Below are 25,345 nucleotides of genomic sequence, written 5' to 3' on the forward strand. Positions count from 1 at the left end.
TTTATAGTGGTGTTTAATAGATGTTTATAAGGGTTACAGTTAAAATATTTTTATTAACGTGAAATTTTGTAAAGTTGGCTAAAATATGTTTAAAGAAAAAGCTGGCTATGTAACTTGCCCAAAGGTCATGTATTTATTAAATATTGGGATTCAAACTCAGACAATCTGAATTTCTAAGGATGTTTTTAAGTTTCTGCCTACCTCAACCAACCTTAGGGTCCTTTCCCATGGATATAAATGAGAACTTACTAGCCAACATACGAAAATGACTGAATCAATTATTTTAAATTATTAGCTTACATTTCTTTTAACTAGTTTCCATTTCCTTTTTTCCTTTGGAGTTCTAATTAATCTAGGTTTCTTCCTATTACCTGCTTTCCTTTTAATTGAGTTTTATGATTGCATATGTAAATTGTTTTACTTATGCTGTAAATATCACTAGGCTAAGAAGGAAAATTAATCCATTTTAGTATTTTCTGCCTAATCAAGGTACATTCTTGAACAGGATTTGTGAATCTCTCTAATCTTGTCACTGACAGCCATATTTCTCACTTACCTTACATTGTAACTTTTTCTCCCTAGAAGTGTTTGTTTCAGTCAAGATTTTTGTTGTGGCCATGTCAAGCTTAGCAACAGCTCTTTTAACTTGTGACTCATTAGATTCTATTCTCAGATTTGAGATGGCTTCAATACTTTCTATGTTTGCACTGTATGTAGGCTGACAGCATTTGCTGAGTGCTAAAAACCTTTTCAGGCTGCCTGTGCTTACTGTTGTTTTGGGAGAAGCAGCTTTGCTTGCTGGTGTCTTCATGACTTCTTTCACTTGACATTCACTTAGTTCACGTATGCATTCTTCTTGTCCAATAACCTCTCCTAAAACAATTTCATCTTCATCAGAAATGACTTCTCCTGTGGTACTTTCTGAATCTCCATGATCAATATCGTGAGCTACTAAACGAGTGATAAGATCTCTTTTGCAGTGAACATCTTTTAAAAGCTCTACCTTGGTGATATCAGGTTTTCTTACATTCTGAAATGAATTTCTGCAAACAGCCTGAAATATAAGGTACAACAAATATTAAAAGCAAATGTTTCAATCACTTTCCTGTAGTTCTATTGAGATACAGCTATTTTCTTATGATTTTCAGTTACAATATAAATAGTATCTTCAATGCCACTTACTTGTATTTATGTAATATTTTAAAAAGAAATGAATAAAAATCATACTTATTGTCTATCATTTCATTTACACTGAGTTCATAATATTATATGTTACTCCAAAAAGAGGAAAGTCTAAATAGTTTCCTTTTTCTTAAACTTTATATTGCAAAATAGTTCAATTACCTTCTATTTTTTGTTATTTATCTTGGAATTTGTGTGGCAGAAGTAGAAATGATAATTAAAAAAAAAAATCCTAGTTAGGGGCCAGTGCTGTGGCTCAGAGGGTTAAGCTGCAGTGTCATTTTGAGGCCCAGCTGCTGCTCCACTTCTGATCCAGCTCCTTGCTTATTGCCTGAAAAAAAGATGGCCTGAGTCCTTGAGCCCCTGCCACCCACTGGGAGACCTGGAAGAAGCTCCATGTTTCTGGATTCAGCCTGGCACACACCCGACCTTTGTGGCCATTTGGAGAGTGAACCAGTGGATGGAAGCTTGCTCTCTTTGACTCTCTCTCTCTCTCTCTCTCTCTATATATATATATATATATAAAACTCTGTCTTTTAAATATTCTTTTTTAAAATCGTAGGTAGTAGATCCTAAAGAAATCTAATTACACATAGGTTCAAGAATAAAAAGTAGACACGTGCCGGCGCCACGGCTCACTTGGTTAATCCACTGCCTGTGGCACTGGCATCCCATATGGGCGCTGGGTTCTAGTCCCGGTTGCTCCTCTTACAGTACAGCTCTCTGCTGTGGACCTGGAGCGCAGTGGAAGCTAGCCCAAGTGCTTGGGCTCCTGCATCTGCATGGGAGACCAGGAAGAGGTACCTGGCTCCTGGCTTCGGATCAGCGCAGCGGCCATTTAAGGGGTGAACCAATGGAAGGAAGACCTTTCTCTCTCTCTCTCTCTCACTGTCTATAACTCTAGCTGTTAAAAAAAGAAGACTAGATATTGCCTTAGTTTGATTTGTAAAAATGATGAGTAGGCAAAATTATGGTCTTTGAATTTTCACTCCCTACCCTTGCACTACTGATATATTCATTGTAATCTTGAAAAGATTTTTCAAAAATATTCATTTCTTCTCACCTCTCTAGTCATATCTCAATTTCTATTTTCAATTATAATTCTATAATTATCATATACAATTATAATCAAATAACATGATTTTACATTTCTGTCAACTTTGAATATGTCACAGAACCTCTGAACTTGTTAATAATCTTATTTTCAACCTCTTTAATTCCTTCTCGGTCTTTTAGCTAGATCAAATGCATTCAACTTCCCTTTTGAACATTGCAAGCCACCTTTGTAGTATAAGGTATAATAATGATGCCTTAAGGGAACATTTTATGGGAAAAAGAGGTATCATAAGAACCTCTTTAAGAAAATGAAAACCAATTTTGATTATCTGTGCTAGGGGAGTAAACAGTGATTTAGAAAATCCAGAATTATTTTTATGGTTTTGTATTTGTTACTACCTGTGGTTTGACCACACAAGTCTGTTATGTTGAGAATTTATGGTACTTTACAAAAAAGAGAATTAAGCTTTAAGATAGAGCCAACAAATATCTAGAGCATCTGACCTTATCTGCTATTCTTTCATCTCTTCTGTGATCCACTGCTGAAGATAGACAACACTGGTACTGATTTGTATGTCTGATTTATATGCCTTAACTGAGCTTTCTACAGCTGCATCTTTTTTTTAAACAATGTGACTTTTCATTTTTATTAAAAGGGTAAACTTTATTGTGTTGGCTTAAATAATCTCTTACTGCTGTCTGTGGTTTATAAATGACATAAGTAAGACCTAGTAACTAGTAGTAATATTTGTGACAGATAGTTCTACATGTAGATAAAAACTGATTTGAGTTAATATTACAGTCTGTTAACACAAATTTCAATTCGAGGGAATTGTTTATATAAAGGTATTTCATATAGAAGTACCCTTATTTGTGAATGAAGTCAATTAAGTACAATGCTAATGTAATGATGATAATCTACATGGAAGAGAGAAATTTAAAACTGTAAGGGACCATCATCTGTTCCCAAAAACTACAGATAAATTAGAGGAAAATAATTCCAGACTATGATAATCTCAGTATCTGAGATTGAAAACATAAAGGCTATGACTCCATTCAGTGTGTTGCCAATTAGTCCTGGAAACTCATTCTGCCCCTATGCTCCATGGACCTCGGTTCCATAAAATTTTGTTTAGTATCCAAGCATTGAAATACATGCCCATACTCATACAGCTCTCTTGAAATTGTACACTATCACTTCATTGATAAATTTAAGCTATGTAGAGGGTCAATGTAACTCTATCGACTGGAAAAACAATTCCTTGATACTCAGTGGTAGTTTTAAGAAGGACATCATTGGTTTTTTTTGCACTCTTAAGTCCAATTTCTTTAATATTTTAGAGGCCCGCATAGAAGTCGTTAGGACAAAGTTATAACTACAGAAAGAGGAAACAGGTACTTAAAAAAGAATGACTTCAGGGCATCTGGGTCTAGAATAAGGGTTAGAGAAGATGGAAATGGTTCATCTTGACAGGATAGAGTAAACGGGACAGGCTAACACAATTAAAATGAAATGATAGCACATGCAAACTAAGTGTTAACATTCATGTTTGTTGATTAATGATGCTAACATAAACAGTGTTACTCTGGAGCCTTAAATTTGATAATTAAAACTGTCTAAGGGGCCAGTGCTGTGGTGCAGTAGGTTAATCCTCCACCTGTGGTGCCGGCATCCCATATGGGCGCCGGTTCTAGTTCCAGCTGCTCCTCTTCCAATCCAGCTCTCTGCTATGGCCTGGGAAAGCAGTAGAAGCTGGCCCAAGTCCTTGGGCCCCTGCACCTTCATGGGAGACCTGGAAGAGGCACCTGGCTCCTGGCTTCGGATTGGTGCAGCTTTGGCCATTGCAGCCATCTGGGGAGTGAACCAATGGATGGAAGACCTTTCTATCTGTCTCTCCCTCTCACTGTCTGTAACTCTACCTCTGAAATAAATAAATAAAAACCTTAAAGAAAACTGTCTAAAATGGCTCCATATATCCTGATACTCTTAACAAATGAATCCTTCTGAATGTCTTTAAATATCCATAATGGAAAATGAAGGGGAACAATTCTTTTGAATTTTCAAACCATGATAACTTCAGAAAATCTCATATCACTGGTAAAGATATGTCTTTTTATTCTCATTCAAACAATGCTAGTTCAAATTTACTTTCTTAGGAAAATTAACATAAGACCTTTAGCAGCAGCCATGAAACTGATATGGAAAGTCTCAGCAAATTGTATGGCTGAATGAATAAACCAGTGTAATCAATTCTCCCATTAGGCTGAACAGTAGCTACAAAAATGTAACCCCATATGTGGGGAGCAACTCGGACTAGACTAAGTTACTGGAATTAAGACTTATTCTATGCATCTGCTCTCCCACAATATGGCACTGAGAAGGGAGTAAACAACTTCTACACAGCTGCCTCTCGCCAACTTGAGTGATGACCTGCAGGAGCTGATCCTGCTCCTGATTGGAGGAGAGCAGCGTACTCGGCGTGTGGGTAGCAGAGTTGGGATTGGTGGAAGAGGACTATAAAGGAGGAGAGAGACAACATGCACCAGGAACATCTAAGGGGAACATCCGGATAACATCTGAGCAGCCCCCAAGAGAGCCGGCCGGTGGTGTGCTGCTCCCCCGCAGAAGTGGGGAAAGTGGCAGGGGGAGCCGCCCTTCCACAGAGGTGGAAGGATCGGCAGCCAAGCCGGGAAGGACCAGCAGCAAACCTGGGAAGGGCCGAGCAGACAAAAGAACAGCGCAGGGTCCAGTGTCGTTCCTCCATGATGAGGGGGAGCAACACCATATTTCAATTTGATAAAGGAAATCACAGAACAACCATGTTTCACTCCTCTTTTTCTGTCCCTGCCTTTGTACTTACCTCCAGGGGTTTTACATCCAGTCGTCCTGTCATATTCAATGAGATACGTCTTTCTTTCTTTTTGTTTCCTACAGTATATGAGTCTAGGGAGGAGTAACTTCTCCCATTTAATGATGCTTTTCTCAGTTCTGCTATGCTATGTCCTGTTCTTTTTATACATTCCATCTTAATTTTCTCAAGTGGTTTTGTTTTCACAGAAATGACTGCTAAGTGTTCTGAAACAATATTCGGATCTATTTTGATTGGTTTTTTCCCAACATGTGGAACTATTTTAATTGGAAATTCTTCTTCATAAAAATATTGATCTGACTCTTTGTGTAAGTCAGGCATCATTTTAACAGCATGTACTTGCGCCTTTTCAACAATTCTATTGAGATCTAGATCTCCAAAGAGACCAGAATCTGCACTTTTTGTACTATCTGTACTTAGTGGGAAATTTAAAACTTCATCAATGATTAAACTAGCCACTTTATCAGGGAGTAGTATTTTTGTATCTTTTACATTATAAATTTCTTTATTTGTTCCAGAATATTGCAACACATTACTGTAAACAGAATTAACAACCTGAGAAACCATTTCTGTATTTTCTGGATTTGAAAAGTGTTTTCCAGGATTGGCAGGATTGGTAAGATTAATATTACTTCTGGAAATTTCAGCTGTTACAGATTTTGTCAGTTGAGATGCGATTTTATTTAACTTAGGCTGTGACATGTCGCTTGTGTCTTTGCTTGAGGCACTTGGTGTCCTTACCAGTTTAGCTGACAATAAGGCCAGTATTTCTTCTAAAAATTTTCCATCTAACATAGAAAATTTTTGAGATGAAGATTTGTCCTGGAACTTAAATTCATCAGTAATTTTGATCACTTTTTCCATAACTTTGACAGCTTCCAGAACTAATTCTGTACTTGACACTTCTTTCTCTATTTGAGGCTGAAATTCAGAATTGGAAATTTCTCTTACCATTAAAAAACCTATTATATCAGAGAGAACATTGCTGTTACCCATTAAGTCTTTAAATATAGAAGTATAAGAGCCAGAGTGGTTTAAAATATTGGTATAAACAGCATTAACTACTTTTTCAATACTTGCATTGTCAGCTAAAGGTACAGTGGGGAATTCCTTGGCTGGTTGTATAAGTTTAATCTTGCTTTTGGAGATAAATTCTTGTATTGACTTTAATATTTTTGATATTATTCTCTGCACTTCAGTTTCTCGAGGAGTGGTTCTTTCCTTTTGCTCTTTTGGAAACACTGATAAAAGCTTTGATAAAAATTTTACGGCAATTTCTTCTATAATGTTATATGAAAGCTTAACTTGTGATGGTTCAGGCGGTGGGACACCAGTAGTTTGGATAACGTCTTTAAGAATATTTTCAACAATACTATCAACTTCTGAATACTGATATGTACTTAGCTCTCCGCAAAAATACTTCTGCAACTGATTGCCAGCTATTTCTTGTATAATTAAATCAACTAGAGTTTCTGAAAGGATTCTGCATCCACTGATTACACAATTTTGTATGATCTCTTGGGATCCAAACTGTGGCAAAAGATTATTATATATAGACTGAACTATTAATTGAATAATTTCATCATCATTGGGATGTAAGGATTCTACATATTGAATATTTATATCTTCACTTTTGGAGATTCCTATTGCAACGGTATTTAGTAACTTCATTTGAAGGAAATCCAGTTCTGTGAGTATACTGCCCTCAGAAGCTTTTACTTTGGGGCTGGTGTTGGATATAGTTGAGAAAATTTTTGACAAGAGAGCAGCAATTACATCCTCTAAAAATTTATATGATAGTATTATAGTATATGGTGATGATGTCTGACATTCCTTGCTGGCTGTCTGGGCTACCTTTTGGACCTTTTTACAAATATCTCTTGATTCCAGAGGCAGACAGGCTGAAACTGGAACATTATCACAAGTTTTCAAGTTAAGCTGATGCTGAAAAATTTCATTTATCACTGCACTAGTTAGCTTTTTAGCTAAATCTTCCCCATTACTATTTATATTCTTGCAAAGAGAATCTTGAGATTTATATTCCTTCAAAATGTTGCAAATAGAAGAATGGACAACTTTATTGACCAACGTTTTATCAATTGAGAGCATTTTATCAAGGAAAGGCTTTTCATCTGAAGAAAGTTGTTTGTGGGTATGTGGCATTTTTTCTGTAGCTTTGTTCTTAATACTGGATGATGCTTTATCTGTAGTTGGTTCTTTATAACTGGGTGGTGCTTTAGAAACTGAAGACAATTTACCGGCAGGCGGAAAAGACTGATTTTTTTTATCGGGCCTAAATACCTTAATGTGAGCATCTGAAAACTCTTTTAAAAGTGAATCAATAAGTTTCATGGCTGTGTCATACAGTTCAACTTGATTTTTATAATCATGTACATTTGGATATTCATCACATGCTTGTGTTTCTGGTGAAGATGAAAATATCAGTTTGTTAACCATTTCAGTGATAACATCTTCTAAAAATGTAGCAGGAAAAATGCTAGGTTTACCTTCTGGTAGGTCCTGGGGTTGGTCTGGATTACTAGATTCATTTATAATCTCTTTCTCTTTTAATTTTTGTTTCTCATTCTCTCTTGTTCTCTCTTTCTCCGTATCTTTTTCTCTTTCCATTTCTTTCTCCTTTTCCTTCTCAATTCCTTTTTCTTTTTCTCTCTCTTTCTCTTCTTTCATTTTGGCAGGGACATTTTTGTTTATTGAGGGGGATAAATCTTTCGTTATAAATGATGGTGCAAAATCTTTGTCAATATTTTTAATTACATTCAATGCTGTATCACCTTGGGAGATTTTGCTGTATCTGTGTTTTGAAAAATGTGCTGGTTCTTGAGAAGGTATTGGTAAAACATTTTCATAAATATTTTCTATGACATTTTCAACATATTCATACTCTGAATGTTGTTCCTCATCCATATCTATGTGAGCTGAAGAGTCTTTCCCTTTCTCATTGGTTGGCTTTTGTAATCTTTCCAAAGTTTTGTCTGTGGTAGTCCCTATATTTCTTTGTTTGGTATTCAAATAAGATAAATGAAAGGCCACACCATCTTTTTTCAATGAGCTTTCTTCTGTACTATCAATCTTCTTTACATTTTCTATTTCAATATCTGGCTTAATTCCTTCCTTTTCATATTCTGTGTTATCAGTTGCAACTGAAATATGTGTGTGTAATTCATTCCCATATCCCTTCTCAACTTTTCTTTCCTCAATTCCATTATCTTTAAGTATCTTACTGAAATTCAACTCTTGAGTACCTTTCCTTTTTATATTGGTAGTTGAAGTAATTTTTGATATATTGTCACTGCATTTTTGTGTGGGAATTCTCAATCTATTTACACTCTCTTTCTTTTTATTTGCCACACATGTAGCTGATGCTGACCTCAAGTTAATCATATTGCCTTTTAGAACGGTGGTTACAGAATTAACTACTGGATTTTGGATATCAATTTTTCTCATTGATGTGTCCTTGGTTTTGATACTTTTTGTTCTATTCATTACATTTCTATCTATTTCCAAAGTGTCCACTGTATTTTTCTGAACTGAGCTTAGAGAACTGTGTTCATATGAATGTTCTGGCAAAGTAAGTTGGTTCCCTTTTAAGCACCTAGTTAGCTGTGTAGTTTTTTGTGGTAGATGTTGAACCCTTTGGGTAATGTTATCTGGATCTAGAAATGAAAAGAAGGTAGAAGACCAATTTCCTGAAAAAAGTGGTTGAATCTTAAATGCAGAGATTGCCTTCTGGGCTAAAGTGGCAATCATCTCTACAACAATGTTACTATTATTTTTTGGAATGTCATCAGATGAGTATTTTCCTATGAACTGATCATATACAAAATTGGATATTTTATCAACTGCCTCTTTATCAATTGGAGGGAAGGGAAATATTTCTTCAGCATGTGGTAAAACTTTAATTTCGCTTTTCCTAAATTCTCCAATCAAAGAGTTTGCAAATTTTATAGCCAAGCCCACTATGTCAGGCTCTGGCATTTCTTTTTTCGTAGAATCTTCAATGATAGTTGGGTCAGCACAAAATTTGTGAACAAGGTCAACGATTACATCTTCCAAAAATGTAGCTGAATATAGAGAAGGCTGTGTCTTTTCTTTACCAGATTTAGCAAGTACAGATGCATGGTCACTAGAACATGATTCCTCATCATTTAAAAATGGCTGTAAATGATGATTCACTATTTCCTTCAAAATGAAGCTGGCTATTCTACTTAGAAAGGATCCTTGGTTTTTGTCTGCATCTTTCTGTACTTCAGCTTGGAATTCAGAATTTTTCAAAATATTATTGCATACAGAGTCAGTAAAATTTTCAATAGCTTCTAGCTGTATACTTTCTGCATTCTCCTCTGCTGTAGCAAGTCGGATCTCATGTTCAGAAATTTCTTTTATAATTTCGTCAGTCAGTTTTGAAGCTGCATCCACAGAATCATAATCTGGTGGAAACTCTTCCTCTTTAAGTTCATTTTCTGTGCTGGATGAGGGGAAAATATGCACTAGAAGCTTGTAAATCATATCTTCTAATAGAGAACGAGGCAACACAGTAACGCATGATGGAAAGGCACAGCTATCTTTCATGATGATATTGAGCACATTTCTGATGATATTATCAGCTCGAAGGGAAGAATAGGAAGAAGACAGTAATTCTCCTGAAATTAATGACTGCATCTGATAATCATAAATTTCTTCCAATAGCAAGTTATATATTTTCTTTCCAAAAGAGTTAGTGTCACTTTGTATAGCCTTATATACTTGAATCAGAGATTTATATTCACCTAATATTTTTTCATAAATTATGTTTACTGTTTTTTGAACCATTTCTTTATAGCCCTCTGAGAAATACAAATTCTCATCAATGCTATCCGCAACCAAAATCTCTGATGTGTCAAACTCCAGAATAATTGATTTTACTAATGTTGTAACAATGTCAGTAATTCTGGCTTTTGCTCTTTCTGGGTTTTCAGCAGCCGAAACATTGTTTGTGAATGCATAAAGGATTTTACATAAAAGTTCAGAAATTACATCCTCTAAAAAGACAGCGGAATTCACAATGAAAGATAATTTTCTTTGTTTAGGATCTAGTTCTTTCTGTTTATAAGTTCTATCAACTGAAGCTGAAAGGAGAGTTTTATCCCCAGATAAAAATGACTGGAGATGATGGTTAAAAATTTCTTTTATTATAAAGCTTGCTATTTTTGAAACAGGTACGTTACTTATGCCTTTCTTATCTTTTGTAAGAGACTGGTACAAATTTGAGTAAGAAAGATCAGCATAAATGGAATCAATCATAGATTGTACATCTTTTTCAGAAATTGTATTTTGTTTTTCATTCCCATCTTTAATAATACATATTGCATGCTTTGAAATTATTGACATGATTTCAGTTATCAATTTTATGACTGTTTTGTTTAAGTCTGATGGAGAATTATCTGAATGTTCTAAACTGGAGTCAAATGGACTCATCTGAGATATAAGGTGAGTGACTATTTTTTCCAAATGAGTATGTGGTAACATAGTAGTATATTTTGTTGAAGTCTTTCTTCGAAATAGTGATTTACTAATATCATGCTGAACTCTCTTAATCAAAGCATTTGCATTGAGTTTGGAATATGATTTAAAAGGCAGATTTTCTATAACATCAGGATGAATTTGGAAATCAAAAATCTCAGCCAGGATAACTTTAGTTACTTTTGCAGCCAATGTCATTGTATCATTTAGAAAATCTTTACCAGGTATTTTTTCCATTTCATATTCTTGTAAAACTTTACTGTAAATTGTGTCAATAATTTTTTTTAATACATCATTCTCCACTGGAGGTAAGTACAGTTGTTTTTCAGCATTATCTACAATGCTAATTTGGGCTTTTGAGAATTCCCCTATTATCAAGTGTATGAGTTGTTCAGCTTTATCAAAGAGTTCGTCTTCAGAGTGTCTTCCTGATTTTGTTTGTACGATGCCTACTACCCTGTGGAATATTTTACTTAAAGCCCCACAGATGACATCTTCCAAAAAATCTGAAGAATAAGCACTAACATAAAATAATTGCCTTTGTTCATCATCAAACTGCATGTATGGTGAAGAAGATAATGATTTTTCTTCCAAAAATGGAAGAAGATGTTTTTGACAAATATATTTAATGATAAAACCTGCTATTCTATCAATAAGGACATCATTACTGCTTGTGATATTTTGCTCAGCTAATTCTTGAGAGCCAGAGTTTTGTGAAATATTTTCAAATACTGAATCAACAAGATGCTGAACATCATCTTCTGAATAAACAAACTTGTTTTCTTCTTCATCTTTTGAAAATCGAATTTCATGCTGGGAAATTTTCATTCTAATATCACTGATTAGGTTAGAAGCTATCTCATTGAGATTCTCTCTTGATACGTCTTTTGGAGCATCTGTGTTTGAAACCATGCTAGATTCACACGGAAATAATCTAGACAATAACACTTTGATCATGTCTTCTAAAAATGTGTATGGCAGCAAGGTGTTATATGGAGGTGAACTCTGGTTTGCCTTGGTAGATTTGCTGACATTAGTAATGACATCCTGAACAATAGTCTCTACCATCGGAATAGAATAGGAAGAAGCTGACAAATCCCCAGAAAAGAATGGGTGAAGAAGGGAATCTGAAATATTTGCTACAATCAAATTGGCAATATTTTCCAGGAAGACTTCATTATCTTTAAACTCTTTATCAATGTCAGGGTCTAACCCAAGCTGTTTTAAAACATTTCTATAAACTGAGGTGACAAGTTCATCCACAATATCTAAATCTATAGAGGGGTAAGGTTGTTCCTTTTCATCACATAGAATGTGAATTTTAGACTTCTCAGAATGATTATTTATTAAGTTTACTATTTTCTGGGCCATTTCTTCTAACTCAACTTCAGTGTTAGGCTTTGGGCTGAAAATTTTTGATAGAAGTCTGGTAACAATCTTTCTTACAAATGAATCAGGGTGAATATTAAAGGGTAGTGGCTGCTGGGGTCTGCTGGTCTTTATGACTTCACTGATAACCTGTTTAACCATATGAGATACTTCATCAGGTGGAGATGCTGGGCGGGGTAAAACCTCTCCACCCAAAAACGGCTGAAGATGATTGTCAATAATCTCTTGGATAATAAAACTGGTGATTTGGTCTACTATAATTGGACTTCGGCTGATTATGCTTTTCTGTATTGAACCAAGAGATTCAGACATTTTCAAAATATTACCATAAACAGAATTGACCATTATTTCAAGGTTTTTTCCTAGGCATAGATATTGATTATCACATATAGTGAATCCAATTTTATGTTTTGAAATGGCTGATATAACCTTATTTATTATGCATTCAGACATTTCATTGAAATCTGAACTCATTAGATATTTTTTTTCCATGGAGGAAACCTTACTGAGTGGGGGAATGAGCTGAGATAAAAGTCTTCTGATGACGTCTTCTAAAAATGACTGTGATAACATAGTGCTATAGGTTGCTGAAGACTTAGTTTGGCAAATGAACTTTCTTAGATTGTTTTGAAGCTTCTGTAGTATAATTTCAGCTTTGAGAGGGCCATAGGATTGAAATGGGAGCTTTCCTCTGAAGCAAGATGGCAGTTGGTAATCTAAAATCTCTAACAATATGCCATTAGTTATTTGTTCTGCTAATGAGGTATTGTCATATGTCATATTATTACCACAGGTTACTTTCAATTCATATTGGTGTAAAACATCATAATAAACTGAGTCAACAATTTTGTTAATAGCTCCTTTTTTCACTGGTGGGAAACACAGCCTTTCTACATCATTTCGTAGAACACTGACTTGTGCATTATTAAACCCAGTCACTACATTGTTGACAAGTAATGTATTTATCTCATTGAGACAAGCCTCAGTGATATTGTTGCATTTCCCCCACAAAGAGGTGGAGAGATTAAAAAACAATTCTGAAATTATTTCCTCCAAAAATGTGGCTGAAAAAACACCGGTATTCATATCTTTTTGATGTAGCTTGTTAGTAATGACAATTGCATTTATTTCCTTTGATTCTTGTCTTTTAAGAAAAGAAGATTTTACTGTACATTGTTTGCCAAATGGTTCTTTTGTTTTGGAGTCAACCATAATAGGATTTTCCAAGGGTTCTTTCAGATAATTACCATCATAACTCATAAATCCTAAAGAACTTTTAGTTTGTCCTAATTCTATTAATTGTGGTCCTTGTGCTTTTGTGAAACTAGACTTCATTTCTTTTGTTCTATAGCTCAAGTGATTGTTTGCAGAAGGTAGATTTTCAGGAGCTTGTTGGAGACTTTGAGATAGTTTCTCCATCAAGGATTTAACCAATCTGTGGGAAATAATAGTAAGTAAAGAATCTGATGACAATACATTTTGATTCATTTCTGCCAGATTTTCCGAAAGATCTAATATGTCATCTTGAAGTTGTTCACAGTCCATTGTTCCCTTAAAATAATCAAATTCACCATCTTCTATACTTTGAAGTATTTTTGAAAGCTGACATTCTTTTGATATTTCATCAGATGAAGAACCATTATCAAGGAAAACAGTGCTTGTGCATTTTTCCAAAAGTGTTCTAGTAAGTTTCTCACAAATAACATTGAGAAGAAAAACTGATTTTGAAGAGAGTCCCAGGTTTCCTCTACTTAAGCTATTACTTTGATTGCTATGATTATGTGGGGAAGGGAAACATGTTTTTGCTAATTTATCAGAATCCATATCTCCATCTGGGCATTCATCTGGCAAAAATAAATCTAAAACAATATCAAAAACTTTATTGACTACTTCTTTGGATTCATGAGTTTTTAGACTACAAGCCAGGCTGTCTAACTTTTGTGCCAGGTAATTTAATTTATTTTTTTGAATGAGTTGATCAATTTGATGAGTAGATGATTCAGAATCTATGGGAACTGTCTGCCTTGCTATTGTATTTGTTTTGCTGCAAATGGACACACTATTGCTTCTGAGTGAAGAAAGTGATTGGTTTCTTCCACTGCTTTCAAAGTGATGATTTATTCCTATTTCTTTGGATAGTACATGAATCACACCTATTAAGAGATCTTGAAAGAGATTATCAAAATCAGCAGAAGCTACTCCTGGACAGTAAATGTATTTTGTTTTTATAGAAATCATTTGCTGTGCAATATCAGCTTCTATAATATTACCATTAAAAAGGATTTCAATAATGATTTCAGAAATACTTAAAGCAAGTTCTCCAAGAGAAATGGACCTACTCCCAAACATGAAAGAATGAATTGAAATAAACTTGTTAAACGCTCCATCTTGGCTTTCCCATGCTTTCTCTTTCTCTTGATCCTTCTTGATGTCATCAGAAATGCTGGAAGTTAAATGGTAAATTACTGACTTGGTGAGATGCTCACAAAATTGATATATTGAGGAATCACCATATATGCTTCTTAGAGGCTGTTTTTGTTCATATTTTTTCTTTGACAGTGTAGAAACAATAGACACTTTCTCCTCAGTGGAAACTTTAAAAAAGAAAACATTACTATTTTTAGCATGCATTATGGGAAATACGGGACATTCAATATAATTGTTATTATTTACATATGTGTTTTTGCCTTTGGAGCACATCTCTAAAGAAAAAGAAAAATACAGTAAAGAAAGCAATTATATTTTCCTGAAATACTTATTTTTTGCTTATGGAATCTTAACTGTAGCCCAAAAGCTGAGAAAACAGTTCCAAATAACTCAAATTTCTAAGTCAGATGTGTGCATGGTTAAAGACACCTAACAAGCAAATAATCCTGGGCCACAGAAATTATTTTCAGGTTTCATAGATCATCCTCTCATGCCTCTAGTAATACTGAAGAACTCATATAATTATTTTAAAATATTTTCAGTCAAAACATTAGTTTTATGCTCTGGTTTACTTTTAGGACAATAAGGAGTTGAGCTGTAAAAACAACTTGACTAAAATAAATGTGCCAAATCTAGGGATGTTAGTGGTAGTTTTCAGTGTTAGTAATACTTGAACCCCTAGACTATACTTTGTCAAAAGAAGGAGGGTCAGCCAGCAAGGCAAAGGTCTGTTTTCTTTGTTTATTCAACAAATTGTTATAAATTGTTATTTACTTGGTATGGCCAACTTCTGGGAGTGGCAGTTACAGCAACACACAGGTTTTTTCAAAGTTTCTTACTAAATACAGAATCAATTATTATTCATGGATAAACAGAAAAACTCTGTAGAGAAAGAAGGTTTTAGGTTGAGCCTGACTGCCAGGTAGGATTTGGCCATACCAAGATGGAATGAGTGGGGAACGGGTATTCCAAGTGGAAGAAGGCAGACCCTGGACATGCCAAGGAGTAGATAACAGATAATCACAAATGATATGAAATCACAGAGCTACTCTTTATTTTTCTAATTTAATTGGGTCGTGCCTGAAGAAATTTTGTTTCCAATTGATGACGAACAGTGCCCACCTTAAGAGAATACTGGTTTTTAGGATGTTAAATAACTGCTTAATGGATGTGAGTAGGGCTGCTACTATATCTTCTCCTATTTGAACAATGGGCAAGTAATATATCTGGACTGGTACTGTAGCAATTAAATACTGGTAACTGGAACTGTTGATCCAGTTTAAAGCTATTATCTGGTTATTAGATAAAACTTTATTGAATTGCAAAATTATCCTTTTAGATATACAAAAAAGACATATATAGCAAACTTAGCTATGTGTGTGTGTGTGCGTTTGTGTGTGTGTGTGTGTGTGTGAGAGAGAGAGAGAGAGAGAGAGAGAGAGAGAGAGAGAGAGAGATTGATTCTTAGGGAATACAAGCCTTGCAAGTATATGTTTAGTGTACTACACCTTAAAGGAAGTTAAGTCAGAATACTAAAATGCAAACAGCTTGTTAATTCTACTGCTGTCAATGACTGTGAATAATAATTGCAAATGCTTCAATTATATACTTTAAAAAGTAGTTGAGTAACTTTCACAGATTAACTGTAAATGCCATATGATCATAAAGAAGTCAGGTATAAGAATAGTAAAAATTCTTTTGAATACATGCCTTAGGCTCAACCAAAATCTCCTGTTCTTAAAATTATCTCATTTTCTCTTTCAAGCCATATAAATCTTCTACATTTTAAAAGCAATTAAATAGACACCCTACCTCTGAGACTATTTTCAGTAAAACAGCAAATATAGGTTCTTAGATATGATCTCTTAAATACATTTTAAAACTATTTTTCTTAAATTATGCCAACTTTTAAAATAAGCTATCTCCTGCCTACCTCTAGTTTTGAAGTTCTTGAAATGTGCGACGACTGATGTGGTGACATGTCTTGCTACCAAATGAATTTCATTAGGACCTAGTTCATGATCAACAAAAGAAATGACTTCAACTTCTTTCAGGGTCTCTGTTTTCGCTGGGTACCGGCCATTTTGCCATTTTTGCAATAACGAAAAATCTCCTGTGCTGGCTTCAGGATTTTCTTCTTTAAACATAAAATTGATTCTTTTATTCCACATTCTAAGCAAACTTATCTCCTCATTCTTTTGTCCTCCCGATATTTTAGTCAAAGGGCTTTGCTTTGATATGAAAAATGGTTTCATTGTTTCCATGCTTTCATTAGGGTGTAGTTGACTTGGAAAGTCATAGTTTGACAGTACAGTATTTACAATATTTTCTGCAGCTAAACATATTTTGAGTGGAGAAACAGTTGTTTGAATTTGGTTTGACTCAATAAACGGTTTGGGAGTCTCATAATAAAATACTCTTGGATTTTTATCTTTTCCCACTTCTATGAATGACATGACTTGTTTAAATGCTGCTTCTGTGGAGTCATTTGCTTTCCTGGACAGTTTTTGCAAGACACTGTCTTCAGAGGGTGAACTGTTTTTCTTAACAGCCTCATCAAATTTGCCAGTGACTGATTTTCTTGACAGGGGGCTTTGTGTATTATTTCCAAAGCACGAGGACATAATTTTTGAATCTGGCCTTTCCATTGGCTCTGAGCTTTTAATTTTATCTTCTACAGAGGATCTGACATTTGAGAGTAAATTTGGTGGAAACTTGTACTTGCTTTTCATATTTTCCTCTGAATCAAACAAGCAGTTAGGGATTCTCCTTTGTGGAGGATTATTTTCCAAACTGGCTTCTTTTAACTTCGATGTGGGCATGTTCATATTAGTTGCTAATTCAGCATGATTAACAATGTAGGCTTTCTCAACTCCTTGGAACAAACTTTCCTTTGGGAGGTTTTTGATCAAAGATTCACTGAAATGAGTACACTGTTCCATTAGTGTGCCAATGATCTCACTTGCTGCAGTGTTCTCTTTCAATATACTACTTGAAGATGGTTCCAATTGGCTTATTTCTTTGTCTAGTTTGTTCTTAATTGTACCAAGCATGTCACTGACAATATCGACAGCATATGTAAGTAATTCTGAATGGAACGAATGAACCTTTAGAAGGGTATTCTGAATGTTTTCTTTGGAAACAATACTGTTTGACATGGATTCATCAGAAAACTTTTTTAGTGGTTCTAATTTTGGCAGCATCTTCTTGCTTAATAGTTTCTGTTGGACAGGAGAAAGGCTTTCTATAGGCATTTTCACTATTTCAGAGAATTCATATTTAGAGATATGCTTAAATTGCAAGTCCACAAATGACTCTAAAATATCTAAAACCCTTTGTACAATCTCTCTAACATTTTGGTTGCTAGAGTCCACAGAAGTTTGATCTTTCGTCTTCATGTTACAGGTTGGTAAATTGCTGAGCATGCCCGTGGTTGGAAAGCCATGTTTACTGGTAGCAGTTATGTACTCTTTCCTGTTTGTTAGAGTTGCTTTGCTATCCACAGTGGGCATCTGGGACAAAAAGCACAACTGTAATTTTTCAAATAGTATTTCAACAATTTCCCTTCCAAACATATTAATTTGTGCTTTAGCATTCTCAGGTCTAGAAGAAACTCTTTTATAATGATTATAGAACCTACTTTCACAATCCTCAAAAGGTGGCAAATTTAAAAGTGAAAGAGAATATTCTAAATTTTTTGCCTTTATTGAAATTTCAGTCAAAACATTTTCAGCTATCACCAGTAGCTTGTATTTTTCACTTTCCATGTCATTTGATTCTGTTTGCCATTTGTCAAACATTTTTTTAAATATGCTGTCTTTAGGGAAAATCTGTTCTAGCTGTGAAGAAACATTTTCCAAATAAAAACATGACTGTTGTTTGGCAAGTGACCCTGCACCTAAGATCCCCTGTGAAACTTTGATATGGTCTGAATATGACAATTTGACTGAATGAGACACATTGTGATTATTTGAAGCATGTAATTCTTGCAAAACTGTGTTAACTATTCTACTTGCTGCCATGATGTGATCTGATTTTAAAGCTTTTATATTCTCCATTGTTCTAGTTTGTTTCACCACTTCAAATTCTTCCACAATTTTTTCCAGAATATTAATTATTATATCCTTGGCATATATTTTTATTTCTGAAGTGGGCAATTTTGCTTCAAGTACGTTTTTGGCATCTCCTGTTGATAGGATGTGTGGCAGACCAACAGCAATATTGGACCAACTCTCTTTCACGGTCTTCTCTGCAGGACTTAAGTTGGTCTTGCTTTTGATCTTAGCACCACTACCATGCCCAACATTTTGTCTGGTTCTACACTTAGGCAATGAAGTAATTTTTGATCTTGGTTTTAAACCAGTTTTAAAACTTGGCTTTGGGCTGCCCTTACAGCTGACCTTAGAAGTATTTAGCCCTGGAAGTTGCGACTCATCAGAACCATCTTCAGGGGACAAACTCTCTTCTAGATGAAGTAACAGAAAATTCATGATTTTATTGAAAACCATTTGTACTAAATCTTTCCCTACTTGCGATGGTGAATATTGCCAAAAAGTGTTTCCAAACACAGAAAACTTTTGACTGTCTGCTAAAGGATAAACCTGTGTTACCACATATCTCGCAGGGTTACTTGCTTTTCCTATTTGTTTCATTTCTCTTAAGGGTAACAATTTCGAGTTCTCATTGTTGTCAAGCATTTCCATTTCTCCTCTACTTTTAGTATCTTCATATAATAATGTCACAACTAGAGAGTATATTTTCTCTAAAACACTTTCAACTATGTCATTTGCTCCACTCTGAAAAAAGTTGTTTTGTGTTATATCTGGCTTAATTTTAGAATTAAAATGTGGAATTTCATTAAATGGAGGCAAATCACCTAGGGCTTGTATTACTCTTTGATCTAACTTTCTCAAAAGTTCTTCCACTGCACTAAGCAACTGAGCTTTTTCTTTTTGTTTCGTTTCTCTATTTTTCATAAATATGTCTTCCAAAACAATTTTCTGCCTTTCTTTCTCTAAGTTCATTTGGTTTTGTTCTAATGGATACTTTCTAAGCAGAGAGAGTTGGGTGTTTTTTTCCTTCTGTTTGTCTCCAAGCAATATTTCATTTGCAGACCTTTTATCATACAAAATCTTTAAGATATTATCAACAATTTCACTCATAATAATGTTTTCTTGGAAGGAAATATTATTTGGGTATGGGGACATCTTTTGGATTTCTAAGTCTAAGTCATTTTTAATAAGCTTCAAGGTAGCACTGGCAATGAGGTCAGCATATTCTATAAGGCTAGTTTGTGATAAATTAATTGTGGATCCAATTTTTTCTCCACAACTGGCAAAAGTAGAATCTATAAGCTGTTGACTGAGAACAGGTTCAGTTGATATTTTCAGTACATTCATGTCAGATTCCACTTGGCTTGATTCATGAAAACTGCTGTCATCTTGTCTGCAATTTTCCAATTCTGGGATAACAACTGATTTTCCCTTAGGCTGGAAAGCAAGAGTAATTAATGAACCTATTCTTTCTGTTGCAAAGAACTGTAACCTATTGGAAATAGTTTTAGTAAGGACGTTGGCATTTTCCTCACCTGGGTTGGGATATTTCCTGGTTTCTTCTTCCACTACATTTATCTGGTTATCATTAGCACAAGCTGATTTCTTATTTCTTGAATACAGAAAATACTCTGTTTTTCTTTCACTTTTTGGCCCCATAAGTACATGATGGTCACCTGCTTTTGGAAATGTATCACAGATGGTCATGGGCCATCTCGCAGAACTAAGATGTTTTGCATTTATGCCAAGCATGAAAGCAGAACTAAGACTATGAAGAACAATATTGACTATATCATTAGCTAGCAAAACAGCATCTGATTTAGGAACTGAAAACTTAGGAATAATATTCTTTGTCTCTTCAATGAACATTTTAGAATCTGTTTCTGAATGTTCAGCTATGCTACATTTCAGAGTGGATGCAGGAAACGGGAGATTATTCTGATGCAGTATTTTTTCATAAATATCACATATCATCTCTTCAACAGTATCTTGTATTTGAATCTGAAGTGCTTTTTGATATTCAGTCTTATTGAACAGCTTTTTAATAATACTTTCCTGCTGATCTGAATTATTCTGTTTATTAGAATTGTTTTTATTACATTTGCTTTTACATGACACAATACTTAACACTGAGTTAACAACCTGACTTGTAATACTTTCAGAACCCACAATATTATGTGTTAAAGAAGGACTTTCCCTTTCTTTATCTAATTCATGTTTGATTCCTTGTAAAATCTTTTTAGCCACTTCTGTTGCATATGTATTTAATTTTGACAGAGGCAATTGGCATAACGAATTGGTCTTTCCCGATTTAATATGATTCATTGAGCCATAGGAAAATTGTTCATCATAATATGAATCTTTGGCTGATAATGATCTGCTAAATGTACTTTTATCTTGCTGGTTAGGTAAAGCCACTGGAAATATGGTACAGACTTGAGAGAAAAAGAGAGATTCTACTTTGGAAGTAACAAAAGTTTCCAAATTTGTCAGTATTGCCTGTACAATGTCTTCAGTTACATTTATATTAACTTGTTTGTCAACACTGAATCTTGATTGAAAAGTACATAGGTTTCTGTCCAACATAGGAACAGAGGACTTTCCTTCATAGGTGTGGTTTTGAAAAGAAACATTTGTTGAAGAAGTAATGGCTTTATACTTATTTTCTCTTATATTTCTTTCTACCATTACAGCTGAATAAAGTTTATGAAAAACAGTTCTAACAACATCATTTGCCACTATGGTCACATCTTTTTCAGACACTAAAGGATCCATCATATTACCTGTAAATTGAACAGATGTTTGAGCAATTGGCTCAAGAACATTGTGAGGCATGCCATGCAAGTTTAATTGGTTGATTAAAGCATTTTGAAAAATTTCATTCAAGATATTTCTTATAATGGGAACAACTGGAGATTTATGAGTTTCTTTAAATTTCACCTCAATTTTGTTTAAGGTTCTTTCTAGAACCCGTTGTTCAAGAGCATGGGAGTTAGTTTCTTCTCTTACTAATACTTTGTCTCTAATAAATTCTTTCTCTCTATGTGTATCATCATCCAGAAATGAATCTGATTCAGCTCCTCCAGGAAGATTTCCACAAGATGGCCTGTAACGGTAAGTTTCCATGTCTTGCTCCTTGGATTCAGTTTCATTAAACATATTTGAGGAGACTGCATCTAAAATTAAATTTACTATATTCTTAAGCACTTGTGTCTCAGGTGGTGAAGTCTTTACACTTGTCTTCAAATCTGAAGGGTTCATATTTAATTCTGTTTGAATAGCCTTCAAAATAGCACTTGATGCCTTTTTTGCATGCATGAATAAAACAGAATGCAGTGGTTCTTCATGAGTATCTGTGAAAACACTATGACTTTCCCATTCCCAGTCCATATTATTATTTTTTTTATTGTCTTCATTGATATCACCCACAGATTCTAGATTTCCATTGGCAAATCCTTCTAGTTTATCAAAAACTGTATTAAGAATATCTGAAGCTATGGCTTTCAGTTTGTTTGGGTGTGTGTCTTCTTTACTCCCTGTTTTTGAAAACATGGGAGAAATAGTTTTTGGCTTGATTTTAGTTACCTCTTGACTATCATCATCCTGGATCATTCTGGAAATTATGCTGGTACATTTGGTCATTTCCTCAATAACTGAAGCAAATGATAGACTGTCAATATCTAGAGACTCTGAGACAGATTTAAATCCAGAACTTGCAAAACTGGTATCCATGTCAAAACAACATAACTTTGCAAGGATGTATTCTAAAATTGTTTTGGAAATCAGCTCAATCTTAGATTGCAATGTAGCAGCCATTTGCCGGTCACTGTTTGTCTTCTCTCTGTTTTGCTGACTACAAGATGGCTGAGACTGAGAATGGGCTCCTGTGACTTTGCTTAACATTTCATGTAGTGTTTCTCCAATTCTATCTAAGACTTGCAATTTGGCTTTCTTTTTGAGATCACTTCTATTATTGACACTCTGGAGAGTACATGGAGTATCCAAACGTTTTTGCAAAGATTTCTTATTCTGACTACTTGGAAAACTGTTTTGCTTATCAGCACTGTGAAGTTCATAGGAAGTTTCTGACCTTGCCTTTTCAGAAGGGAGTGAAATATTTTCTTGACCTTCATTTCCACTTAGTAAAATCTCACAAATTAAAGTTAATAATGGACTTCCCATAACATTATCACCAAGATTTGTGACAAGAGATCCTGATTTCTTATCAGTTTTAACAAAAAATCCTCTACATGGGAGGGTTTTGTTATGATCTATCTCTTTAACATTTAAGGCTTTTTTATTGCATTCCAGTTCATTCTGGATAGCACGTAAAACGATGTGTACTACTTTAGTTGTGTAAGTACTAAGATGATTCTGTAATGAAGAATGCTTTGCAAGTGAAGGTTTGAAGTGCATTTGCAATTTTGGGCAAATAAATACCTTCAGCCTTTTAAAAATTGTATTAATGATCTTATCAATAATGTCATCTACAGGTTTAGAATCACTTTCTCCAGATTTTAACCCGGAAGTTCTTGCAGGATCTATGTTGATTGAAGATAAATATTTCATTTTCTTTTCACTGTCAAACCATATCTTTAATGGCTTTTTATTTGGCATGTCTTTGACTTTGTGGGAAGTATCAGAATTATCTACAACAGTTTGATGAACTGATGACGAAGCAGTATTGGGAATGTAGTTTGATTCCTTATGAAGTATATTTAGCACTGCATCTGTTATTTCCTGAGCCACAGAACTAATTTCTGACACAGAGAACATCTGGTCCATCCGTTCTTGATGTGATGATCCTTGAGGTTTTTCTGAAATAAAAACTGAATCTTCTTTGCTAGTTCTGCAGCCTAAGTGACCAGAAGGAACAGGAGATAAGCCCTTGATCATTTCTGTTAAAATATTTTTAACTATGTTTTCTGAAGCCATTTGTATTTGATACATTTGATTTTGGCTGAAAACATAAATATCTTTATGCAAGCAGGAGTTTTCCTTTAAAACGTCTTCATTATTAAGAGATTGTGGCTCAGTATTTAATCCCCAATCATGTAATGCAATTTTGCTTTGAGAAGGAGGCTTTCTAGATACTTTAATATTTTTTGTGTGTTCAAAACAAGTGTTTTCTTTTGTAAACCAATGATTAGGAATCTTTTCTTGAGATTTTTCTTTTTCATCTCTGAAAGATGAATCAAGAGCATTTTTCACAATTTTGTTTATTTCTTCATTATCATCTTCAGAATAAAGTACCATGCCTGGAACATTAACAGGTGAATATAATCTTCTAGACCTGGGACCATTAGATAACCTAGTGCCAGTGAATCTGTATTTTTCTTCAATATCAGGAGGAATTCTCTCTGAAGGATGTTTACTTTCTGGAACATCAGCTCGCACTGACTCCTCACGGAGTTGGGAGAAGATGCCATCGAGTAGCTGAAGGAGCACTACTGTTTCTTCAGATGCAATTAATCTCTCATTATTGAGTTCAGTTTGTACATAACCTAGTATAATGCTGACTGCTTCCTTTATATGACCAACTAAAGATGACTGGGAAAAAGCATGTGATATTAAACCTTGTATTTCTTCTTTCACAATTAAATTAGCTGTTTCAGGTTGGGGACTACATTTATTGCTGCTCTCTCTTTGAAGGAACATACAAGTTGGATCTTTCTTAGGCTGCTCATTGGAAAGACTGCTTGTGTCTTCGAGATGAAAAAGTTCATTTTGTTTGCAAGATGCAAGAGACATCAGCTTCTCTAAAATGGCTTGCACCATATCTTCTGCAATGTCACTCATGGGTTCCAAAGTATAAGGCAGAGAAGCTTCTAAAGGTTTTCCATTTGATGACATAAAATATTCCTCACTGGCTGTTAATCTTGGTGAAATGTTGACAGACAAATCTTCTTGTGAACATATCTCAACACATTTTTTTTCAACTGCAGACTCTAACTTCTCAAGCATATTTTCCACAATCTCAGAAGCAACTGAGCAGATATCGACATTGGAGAGTAGGTCTTCTTTTTCAGACTCATCTTGGTCAACAAACACTTCAGCAGTAACAGAGGAGAGAGAGGGAATGGCCTGGGTTAAATCAGACATTATTTCTTGAAAAATACTTCCTAAAATCAATTCAGTTTCCCCTTTCAAGTGACATTTAAAATCAACAAAGACATTCTTTAAATTCTTCATCTCATCCACAGCTTTTGTTTTTTTATCACAGAACAATGGACTCACTAAGCCATCTGTTTCAGTGGTAGCATCCTTAGACTTTCTTGGGCCTGTTTCAAATGAGACTAAAAGATGACTATCAGATTTACAACTTCTGAGGTTAGGGAATGAATATACCAAACTGGCCCTGTTGTACTTGAGTTCAGAGGTTATAGATTGTCCTGTCCTGTGGTATGTTGTCCCCACAACTGTTCTTTCTATGTGGGCAGAAGGAGGTTTGAAAGGTGTGGTTGGTCTCCTTACTGACATATCAAGTTCAAATGTGCAAGGCTCTGTCTGAAATGTTTTAGTTGCTGCAGATGTGTAGTTTCCATATGTAAACTCTTCACTGCATGTGCTGCAGAAACTTGAACTATCTGAAGAGAGGACTGAGTCATCAGACACTGGATATGTGTTATTTTGCAACCTTTCTTCATACTTGGTGATTGCTGGGTATAATATACTGGTCACTGTAGCCACAACCCAGGTCATGATATTCTGAATTATACTATACAGTTCTTCAGAAGTTACCTGGAAAGGGCATGGATTTAAAAAAAAAAAAAACACATAAAAATTTACTGTGTTCTGGAGACAGAGAGCAACATTTACATTTTTGTATCAAATACTGCATAGGTGGAA

At 34.8% G+C, this 25,345-nt stretch overlaps 1 protein-coding gene across 1 annotated transcript in view; it reads right to left on the minus strand.

Annotated features, from left to right (window-relative positions):
- Positions 1 to 25,345, minus strand: part of FSIP2 (fibrous sheath interacting protein 2) — a 123,740-nt gene that overhangs the window by 21,582 nt on the left and 76,813 nt on the right. Inside the window, 3 exon segments of the mRNA XM_089329034.1 lie at positions 557 to 1,054; positions 5,100 to 14,611; positions 16,378 to 25,237. Coding sequence (XP_089185160.1) covers positions 557 to 1,054; positions 5,100 to 14,611; positions 16,378 to 25,237 — 18,870 coding nt within the window.

This window comes from Oryctolagus cuniculus, chromosome 3 (genome assembly GCF_051225735.1).
Source record: "Oryctolagus cuniculus isolate XC-2025 breed Fujian yellow rabbit chromosome 3, ASM5122573v1, whole genome shotgun sequence".
Taxonomy (NCBI): domain Eukaryota; kingdom Metazoa; phylum Chordata; class Mammalia; order Lagomorpha; family Leporidae; genus Oryctolagus; species Oryctolagus cuniculus.